General features: G+C 38.1%; 1 protein-coding gene across 1 annotated transcript; it reads right to left on the minus strand.

The window, feature by feature from the left end:
- Nucleotides 1-1,367: 1,367 nt before the first annotated feature.
- Nucleotides 1,368-6,071, minus strand: LOC306897960 (macrophage mannose receptor 1-like). The gene is made up of 6 exons (XM_079463142.1): nucleotides 5,948-6,071; nucleotides 5,598-5,643; nucleotides 3,335-3,712; nucleotides 2,030-2,356; nucleotides 1,865-1,953; nucleotides 1,368-1,784 (listed from the first exon to the last, which is right to left on the minus strand). The coding sequence occupies exons 2-6, from the start codon at nucleotides 5,632-5,634 to the stop codon at nucleotides 1,614-1,616; spliced, it is 1,002 nt and encodes a 333-aa protein (XP_079319268.1). The 5' UTR covers nucleotides 5,635-5,643; nucleotides 5,948-6,071; the 3' UTR covers nucleotides 1,368-1,613.
- Nucleotides 6,072-11,214: the final 5,143 nt, after the last annotated feature.

Here is an 11,214-nt window from a genome sequence, read left to right on the forward strand (position 1 = left end):
CAGTGATTCTGCAACAGTCTACTCGTCTTTTTTAATTGTCTGGCAATGAATATTTGACCTAAGCTTAAGGGACGATGTACCTGCAGCTCGTCGGTTACTTTTGTTTTTCTGTGCTGGCATGTCGCAGGTCCCTTGACTACAAACGTCCACTTCACAGCGACATCCATGAAAAGTGTCTCTACTGTTTTTTTATATAAGGTTGTGCTCTTTTGTGCATTCCGGACTAAACGATGTCTGACGTTTCAGCAAGTTACCGTTATGATGTGACGAAGCCAGCATGTGGACTCCACTTCCACGTCGTGGAGGCTTGTTTACGTTTTTAACCAATGATATATAAGGTATTTATTTGACACCTCTTTCAGCCAATCATTTGTTTGACCGGAGATCTTACGGCGTCAGACGCTATGCTGCTGCGTCCCAATAAATGTTCTAAAGCGGGTTTTGTTTAGGCCGATTCAGCACAACTCCAAAAACAACATACAAATGAGTGTCTGGTTTGAGTTTGCCCCGGACGCCGGACAGGGGGCTTAAAATCCTGACTGTCCGGACGAAATCCAGAAGTATGGCCACCCTAGACAACGTTGAGTCGTATCACCCGATAACCGCGACAATCTCCTTCTAGGGCCGCTCATGCAGGCTCAGCTCAGGTGCCTGTGTTGTGTGCAGCGCTGCAGCCACGTAAACAGAGTTTGCCCTTCCCCTTCTGACTTTCACTTTAGTTGCCCGAATACGGAAGTGAATGAGGCTTTTCGCGTTTTTTTTCTCTAGACGTATGTGAAATTCTGCATCCATTGTATGATTTATTTATTTTCCACCTCGGAAGGGCAACATGAGTCAAGAAGGGCACATGGGCAGTTGCCCGGGCAACCTGAGCAACCCCCCTGTGCATGTCCCTGCAGCTCAACCTCATGATGGTGTAATATAATCTGAAGGTGCATTAAAAGCAACTATTGCAGAAATATGCAGGGCATTGCTTTTGGTCACTGCTGGATATCAGATGAAATGTGACATATATTTAATGGTAATGTAATACATCACGAGGAAGCTCTCGATTAACAATGATCACTTCAGATGAATCATCAAAGCTCTTTCTCTGTTATCATCCTTAACTTCAGTTTCTCATATAAATAGAATGTATTTGTTCATATTACTCACATCCAGATGACTTTTAGATGAACACTTTCTGAATGGGAGACAGCTAATATTAAGTGATTTTTGTTTTCAAATTATTCATATTTTTGTCAGCAAAAGTGCTCCGCTGACAAAATGTAAAGTTCATGAACATTCAATGAGCTTCAAAACTATAAAAGATTCTGGTAACTTGAAGATGTCCGTGTTGTGAACTCAAAAGAAAGATTCTGGATGTTCATTAATAGCTCATTTATTTAAAATAATCTGACATTTACTGACTATACATGTTCTTTATAATCACCCTCACAAATCACAAATTACTCTTAACAATGTAAACCTATATTTAAATATATATTAGATTCTTCTTATGCTCAGTACACTAAAATGACAAAATGTGAAATGCAAAGGTCTCTCTGTATTAAAGCGTCTGATTAAATGAATGTAACAGTGCTGAATCCCAAATTCAAACAGGTTTTTTATTTTTAGAGGCCAACAGTCTGGTCACATGTTTCATCCCAGTTAGTTGAAGGATCAAGAGACGGATCTCTTTCCCATGCATGGTATCTCTTGAGAAACAGACGACCGTCTGTCTGAACCCTCCATGTGACTTTGGTGCTCGCTGTCATCCCATGATGCAACAGGCCCTTGTTTATCTGAGCAACAAAAGCAATGTCACATGACTGAAGATCATCGCATTTCTGTACTTGAAACCGTGTGCATAATACCAACTCACCTGCTGTAAGACGACAGCCTGAATCTCAGCATCATTCTCAATGCTTCTGTTTGATTTGACCTCAAACCTCACAAACTGTCTCCTCTGTCCTGTAGAAACACAAACACACATTCACTTTGTTCATGTTGACGAACCAAACGCAAATATATAAAGTATATAAGATACCTTGACTGCAGACAAAAGGAAGCAGCAGAGAGCACGCGGCGTCTTCTGTTCCACCCTGAGAATCGGCCAATCCGCACGCTTCTTTCTCTCCATCTGCATTAACCCGTCCGAGGGAAGTGGAAGAGACGGCCGTCCCATCCGTCCACATCCAGGAGTCCCGAAACAAGCCGATCCAGGTGTTAAGGTTTTCTGATATCAAGTTGATGATCTGATTGTGATCGTCAGCGTTGCGTATGGTGGCCAGATCTGTGTAATATTGTCTACAGTACAGCTGAGCCTCACTCCAGTTCCTCTGCCGATCGGAAACATGGATGAATCGGTTTGGCTCTGTTGTCAAAAGGAACATACGCATCTTGATATAGGCCTACAGTACACTTTACATTTCATTGCATGGAAAATTTCATTTAATATCAAGTCATAGTTCACTCAAAAACAACAATTCTGACATCACTGATTTCCTCTTTTCTTTATGACTCTTTTCCACAGAACACAAAAGAAAAATATTGAAACCCTTTGACTTCCATTGTATGAACACGAAACCACTACGACAATTCTTAAAATATCTTCTTTTGTTTATCACTGAAGAAAGACTCACATACGGATTTACAAACGGAATAAACGATGAGGGCATTGTTTGATATTTTAATGAACTGTTGCACACCTGTCAGGTCCAGCAGGTGTTTTTTTATTTGCATCACGTTGTGCCGTCGCTTCAAGAGTTTATTGTGTTCAATCGTGTGTTCAGAAGATTGATAAATTGTATTTATGTCAGAAGGCAAAACCTCATTTATAATCAGCTGAAGATCATGTTGTACAGAAACATTAATTTTACTGGCATAGTGTTTTTATATTCAATATTTGAATTCAGTGGAATACTTCTGAAAAATACTCATAATGGGATTCTTAAAGCAATAAGCCCCAAGAAGCAGTGGGTTAAAGTCAATTTTATGACACGTAATGGCGTTGTGACTTCTCAGTGATTATTGCTTTTATAAAACGGTTATTCCATATGAGTAGCAAGGTTTCATAAAATAAAGTAAAGTAAATAAAATAAAGTAAATAAACACTTGATGATATTTAGGCTATCTAATATGAATCAGGGTATTTTATAACGGCTTAGAATTCGGCCCAGCCAATCAGAATCAAGGACCAGAACTGAATATTTCTTGTCCAACTATTTCCCGAAGTGGGCATTAACCCTTGCTTATTTAACAAATAGAAACATCTTGTAATAACTGTAAAGTGTTGTCAACTCTAAAGGCCATTTATTTATACTCTTTCAGGACACAATCAAACTTTTCTCACCGTGATAGCAAACACAGTTCAGATGAACATTACAATGAATGTCGTTCCAAAAGACATTGTTCCCGTTTTTTACCAGCATGCCACACTCCTCACTGCCTCTAGCATTGTTGGGTTCTTCAGACCCCCACTTGGTAAATGTTAAGTTCTGGTTCTGGTAAGACCATCGCCAGGTGTTAAAGTCGACGTGCAATCCCAGCCAGACTTTGGATGTGAAGTGTTTGGCAGATATAATTTCTCTAAAATTCTCCCAATCGATTTCACTGTGAAAAGTAGCCAAGTGCAGATGATTCAGTTGACAGAACGCTTGAGCTTCATCCCAGGTTTTGTTCGTCTGGATCAAAATATACTGACCGTGAAGGCCTTGTGAACATAAGACTCCTACAGAAAGACAAACACACGTTATCGACTTTCAATAAAAAAGGCTAAATATCGGAGAGTATTCAAGTATGAATCTGCTCATTTTTGGGATCGGAATTGAAATCCTGACATAACGGAAATGTTTCCTTCAGAGGCTGAATTGGATGGCAGGGGCGTCGCTAGACCTCCTTTCACTGGGGCATGTGCCCCAGTATAAATTGGCCGTGCCCCATAATGTATTCAAGTTTGTTTTAACGATTTTGTTTATTTGTAAGTGTAATCATTTACATTGATAATAGCGAAAAGAAAAGGATACAAATGCAACATTGTAGCCTGACCAAATTCACGGCTCGAAAAATCATTTTAACCGGTCCAAAAACACAAACTCATTGAACTCTCTTTCCACATCCGTGCACATCTGTGTGTTTCCTTACAAAAAACTGCAGCAAGCACATAGTAGGCTATGAAAACATGACTTGTCAGGTGGTGAAAATGTGAGAGAAGAAGAACCGCCAACCACCCACCGGCCAAATGCCGGAGTCCAAGTGGCATTCTGTCTTATTAGCGCTCTATGTTGCTATTGTTAACATTATTTTTTACATTGCGTCATTTTATCCGACTCCAAAATATTAAAGGAAACCTAGTTGAATTATATGATATGTATTGTATTAGTCGTGTTAGCTTTCCTGTAGCTCAGTGGTAAGAGCATTGCGTTAACAACACCAAAGTCTTGGGTTTGATCACAGTGGATTGCACATACTGAGAAACAAATGTAATGTAATGATAATGCAATGTACGTCACTTTGGATAAAAGCGTCTGCCAGATGCACTCTGTCCTGGATCTGATCAAGCCACAAATGGGCATTTACATGAAGACACACCCTCAACAGTGAGTACAAAATAGCTTTAAACCTTCAAACATCAGAATTTGTTTGCGAAAAACAAGAAAATGAAGCAGAAAGGAGAGATGATGAGTTTGACGGAGGTAATACTTGAGAAACAAACTATTGTATATCCCCAGACAGTCAGGTCTCAGACATTAAAGGGAAATGTCTCAGGAAAACCTTTGTCAAGTCTGTAAAATTGCATTGTTGCTTAGAAACACATCTTTGTTCTGTTTCAGAAATTTTATTAATATTTGATTTACTAGCTAGTTTAGCAGTTTGCCAGTACCTATGGCTGAGATAACTATGTGCTATATGCAGTTCAGTTTGATAAGATTTGGCAGTGAAACAAGAAAATATTGTTATTTTTAAGATTAAATATGTTCTTGGAGCCATAAAATGAGCAAATTCTTTAAAATAGGTTAGTATTCATTGTTAGCATTGTGTAATGAATGCAGATTTGGAAGAGTGGTTTAACATGGGAAGTTTGTATAGTGCATACTTCTTACACACGGGCAGGTTTTAAAGAGAAAAGTGATAATAATAATACATATTTTTTAAGTCGCCTTTCAAACCCCTCAAGGTCACCGTACATTAGAAGTAATGGATAAGACAACAACAAGTATGAATATCAATAAAACACAAAAAAGAAAAACAGAGGTTACAAAAAGTAGGATAAGCTTTTCTTTAAATTGATGGAAAGGTAATAGGGGCCTGTGCCCCAGAAGAGCTTTGGGTCAACGCCCCTGCGGGAAGCCAGCAAGCCAGTCTGAATCCAATGCTTTTGTCTTCCCGTCTGAGATACCTTCATCTGGTTAAGTTTTGAAGACAGCATAGAGTTATCAATAACCGATGAGCGCTACGTCCCTATTATGCTGCGTATGAAACCTGTCGGAATCTCTGAGCTTCTTTCATGTGATACACGCACACAGCCGATACACAAAGAACGCTCAAATGAACCCTAACAGCTAGTAAACGTAAGGATGTGAGGTTTGAAATAAGTTATAAACTCTAGAACTCACCAAGCAGAAGTGATATCTGAAACAGTCGGGCTTCCATCTTCGTCACCTGTTGAATTAATTTAACCCTAATGTGGTTTATATCTCAAAATCAAGTCTCACATAATCACAACGCTTGTGTGTTCACAGATGTTATTACTTTACACTGATGTGAAACACAGAGAACATGAGAGAATAGCAACAAGAGATGTTTTTATAATAAATACAGGATTTAAGTTGATTTAGCCTTTAGACACAAGTCTTAATAAACAAACTTACATACATACACAGAAAATAAACTATAAGTCTATTGACTATTGTATTTAATTATTAAATGTACTACAAAATCATCTGTAACGGTAAAGTCAACTTACCAATAATATTGGTGAAAACTGAAGAGCTGTGAGGACTATAATGAAGTTAAGAATGAGTCAAGAGTTGTCTATTTTGCACAAGCTTCTATGTAAAGCACTCTTCAAATTGGAATAACCTGAAGTCACGGACGGAGTGATGCCATCAGCCTGAAACCAAAGATCTTTATTCAAAATGATGCAAACACATCCAAAAACCCATGAAAATGTGCAACGTCTACAGAGGAGAAGAAACTTCCTGTAGCTCAAGTGTCAGAACATTGCGCTAGCGATTCAAAGGTTGTGCGTTTGATACTGATAAATGACATGTGAATGCATTGTAAATGTCTTATTATTAAAGTGTCAGCCAAATGCATACGTGTACCATTATTAATAACAGCAATGTTTATACGATGGACAGACTGGAACTGTTCTGGACAAAACTCTTTTTGGACTTTTGAAATCAAAAGCACTGTCTAATGCTGCATTCCTGACACCTCGGAATAAGGATATATCCCACCTCAACCCCGTAAATGAGGGGATTGAGTACCATAAAAATTATTTTAAATTTTAAAAACATTAAAGGTACTAATAACTTAGTACTAAAAACGTTAAAGCTATTTAGTAACATTAAAAGAGTTCCGAGTTAAAATAGTCTACATCCGAGGGGTCTGGAACGCAGCATTAAATGAGATGTATTACTGTTTCACTTTCTGCTACAAAGGACAAGTATTATGTGGCCAGCATGATTTGAAATGAGTCATGTTGGAAAACAGACCAACAAAGTGTAATTTTTAATAAAAACAGAGAACTGAAAACTGCTCGTTTGAATTTGCGTTTTTATATATTTTGAAAAAGTGAATAATCTAATTGAGAAATTCAAAAGGCCGACAGATACATTGGCACACATGATTTGGTAAAACAGCCTTAAAAGTATTCACTTGTAGTCCCACAAACATTTCACTTGTACTATGCCACCTAGGTCTGCGCTGCAAAATTCTCATTGCATCATTATAGGCTACTTGGAGCCTTTGCAAGCTTGACCATAAGTGAGCAGTATATAATGCTGTGCAATATGCTTTAAACACACACAAACCATAACTTAAAGCCAGGCCTGGTCCTCTCTCACTGACGGTCCGGTCGCTCATCCTCTTATGCTCCCAATCTCCTCCGTGATACGAGACAGGTCAAGGAGGATCCAGGTTCTCGTCCCGCCTACCTCACTTCAATAATATTTTCACCACATCTAAACAGAAATCAAACTTCTGTGAAAGTATATTAGCCTGTGTATATATAATCTGACCTTGCTTCACTATTTCATCATTTGTCAAATGCCCAGTAATAAAAGGCCCAAGATATTTGACTTTCACACACCATTAGACTCTAATCAGACAGTGTGAAAACTGGGAAATGCATGCATGATGTGATTCAGCAAAGTATTCCCAATAATACAACCCATTTTGCAGACTTTCAAGTTATTTAGATAAATCATGCATATAGAGATTGAACAAGACTGGGGACGAAATACCTCCGTGTCTCACACATTACTAAACCCGAAAGGTTTTATTGCCCCAATTTACTTGCATTGTCTATCTAAATGCAGATGCAATATATAATATATATATATATATATATATATACGTATATATATATATATATACTGTATATATTGAGCAAGGCACCTTACCCTTACTTGCTCCCCTGGGTTAAATGTAGAGGTCACATTTCAGGTATGGTTCACCATAACTGACAAATAGGTCACTTTCACTAAGGTGCTCTGATCAGGGAGATGGAGACATCGGGTTGCGTTTGGCCGTTTATTGCACTGTTGACCATATATACATTTGAGGTAGGCAGACAAGTATATAGGTAGTTTCAGAAATTAAATAACTGAAATCGATACGTAATTAAGATCATGTAACTTAAATTACTAATTCAATATATGTGCATTGTTAAAATATATGAAATCTTTAGCAAGGCTTGTCCATATAATCATATCAAGTTAGGTTACATAGCACAATGCAAAAAAACATTTAAAAGCAGACTTATATGGCTTATAGCTTACTAAACCCGTGTTGAGAGTCTAAACTGTCATGATCGCGATGGGTGAGACATCAGCGGGTAAGCGCTTAACATATTTAATAAATAATAAAACGAAGACCCACGTGGGGGTAACATCATAAAACAGGGACAAGACAGGACTAATGCCTACACTTAAACAAGACTAAAATGAACTTTTAACACAACCTGGACTAGGACTAGGTCGTGTTAAAAGATCATTTTAGTCTTGTTTAAGTGTAGTTATTAGCAAAACAGGAACTCACCCAACAACCACAGTGAACCAGCACAAGACAGAAGACATTAAATAAGGGAGCAAATCAAGAGGGGAACAGGTGTAGGGCATGAATCAATAACGAGGAGACGGGAGGGCAGTAACAGAGACACGAAAAGAGAGAGTGTATGGAAGGCCTTAAGGGCCATAATTGCCTCTCTCCACACAAAACATGAGACTCTGTCTTGATCCTGCCACTAAACCAAGAGAAACATGACAAAATGCAGCAGAATCATGACACTTAACATTCTGTGAAATATTTTCTATTTTAAAAAGGGAAATGTGTAGCATTATGGATGTGACAATCCTGCAAATGGCTCTCACCTGACTATATAAAATCATGCACTAAAAATAAAACTGTGAGAATCCATTATTCTCTGTGTCCCATCTATTTCAACATTGCAAGTACAGATATATGTTTTGTCTAAGGGATCTCCATTATGACGGCGTGCTCAGTACACGTTGACCTAACAAATGTCAGATTTATTGTGTTATCTTGTTATTGTGTGAGATGTGCAGATATAAGTGATATGTTCGTCACTTCCTCACTTATGCATATATATATACTGAACCCATCTTTAGTAAACTTTGACTTTGGGTGAACTACACTTCTGTGTCTGTCATTCTTGGTCCCCGGATCCGGTTCCTCTGATTGCTCCGTCGACTAGACCCTTCAACTCATGAAAGCTGTATACCTAGGCAAAGTAATAATCTTACAAAAACAAACTTGAAGAGAGATCTCACATGTGTATCTGAACCAGCAAATGTTAATACCTGTGCTGTTAGCATAGTAAAAAGCCTTAGTAAAAACTTTACTTTTTCATGATAAGGATGACATTTTCCAGTTACAAGTAAAACCTAAACTTTATCTCGTGACCATCATCAGTATTTGCACAGACTGTAATCGCATCATACAATAGTGATGTGACGTTCTGCGTCGAGTATCAGAAAATGAAACATCTATTAGTGAAGCACTGTAACGGAGCTTGATTCGGCTCGCTCTAATCACGTGATCAGTGAAGTCTGAAGCTTCGCTTCTGTGTTCCAACCACATGACTGCTTCGTAATGTGTTTAAAAAATTGCGTGAACCCCTTGCACAGGTTTCCAGTGTCATGCCCTTTGGTCCCTGTGGTGAACTAAGTCTAAGACTAATACAGAGAGTAAACCAATCCAGCCCAGAAAAGAGTCCGTTCGGAAGTCTGGCAGCATTTTCAATAGTGATGTCGAGATAAAGCCCCAAGAAGCGTTGAAACTTTTCAGCCAAGTGCTCAAGGCTTCATTTGCTCACAATACCACCCGGTGGCTAAAGAGTGTAAAACAAGCAGATACACTACAGATGTGCCTGATGTGGTCTGTGATACACTGTATTTTGTGTCAGTTAAGACTTAAAAATAACAGTGAAGATAAAATCGATTTCCACATAGACTAATCTATTTATATGAATACAATGTGTATTTTCTGGTGGTATATAATGATTGTATTGGCTGTAAATCAATTATTAACATTTAACATTTACATTTAGGCATTTGACAGACACTTTTATCCAAAGCGACTTGCATTGCATTATCCTATACATTTAGACATAGGTATCTGCAATCCCCTGGGATCCAACACACAACCTTGTGCTGTTAACACAATGCTCTTACCCCTGAGCTACAGGAAAGCTCAAGAAATTGGTCATAATAGGCAATATTATTATTCTGAAACTGGAAAGTGTCTGGGTTTAACTGGGCAGAGGGCAGTGAATGTGCTTTTGTAACTTTGGTTTATATAGCTGTCAAAATGTTGCGGCAAGATTCGAACCGCTGAACCTCTCAGGTGGAAGCGAGGCTTCATACGTCTGTGGAACAGATGAACATGGATGTTAATGCCACAATTACATTATTTGTCATTAATAATTCAAATGAACTTATTGACCTCAATGCATTGAACATTGGCTAACATTATACACATTTTTTAATCTTCAAACAAATTAGTTACACGATTGTCTCTGTAACAACAACGGCAGTTTAGAGCTTGCTAAAGCATACAGCAGGCTACTGCAAGTTTATCAATATCATATTGGTTATATATGGAAAATAAACTTGATTTAACATGATGAATATGCAGTACATGGTTAAGTTATTTGTCTAAGTTAAGTAACGCTAGACATGAGACTTGGCACTACAGTTAGCAAACTGAACACTGTCAACAAATTAATAGCTTAACTTTACATAAACTTTACATTAATTCTATTAACTATTTGCATAATAAAAAACAACCGCGTTTGCAAACGTTGTCCAGAAATGTTAGCAAAAGCGAGACTCAATAAGAAAAAATCCATCTCAAACAAACCAGCGAAAATAAAATGTATTAACGTTGCACTATGCCGCAAACGTTAATACGTGAATTAAAAAGAAAACATTTAATGACTTACCATAATTTAATCTTCTCAGGTACTGTAGAAATGTTCCGTTGGGCATGATTTGTAATGTCCGAAGTGCGCATGTGCAGCTATTACATGTCTGTGTGGAGTATATTTTACATGCATTCATCAGTTTTATTCATCGCTTAATTTACTGACAAAACAAAAATATAATATTACTTGGCATTTTGAATATCTGGAGGCCATAAAGGCACAATGCATTTTGGAGGCCCCTCGCTCCCCTCCACTTTTTACATTTACATTAAGTCATTTAGCAAACGCTTTTACAATAAATAAAAGTTTTGTAACAACGTTCAATAAACGGAAGGAAGGATGCGGGAACTGGCGAACATAAAACAACTTTTAACTAATAAAATGGAAATAGACAGCAGGCAGCCTCCTCATGGGCGATTGCTGGTGAAACACACAAACCATAACTAAAAACCAGGCCTGATGCTCTCTCACTGACGGTCCAGTCACTCGTCCTCTTATGCTCCAGATCTCCTCCATGATACGAGACCGGTGCACGTACAGCTGACGCTCATTATCACTCA

Source organism: Barbatula barbatula (assembly GCF_947034865.1).
Source record: "Barbatula barbatula genome assembly, chromosome: 1".
In the NCBI taxonomy this organism is placed as follows: domain Eukaryota; kingdom Metazoa; phylum Chordata; class Actinopteri; order Cypriniformes; family Nemacheilidae; genus Barbatula; species Barbatula barbatula.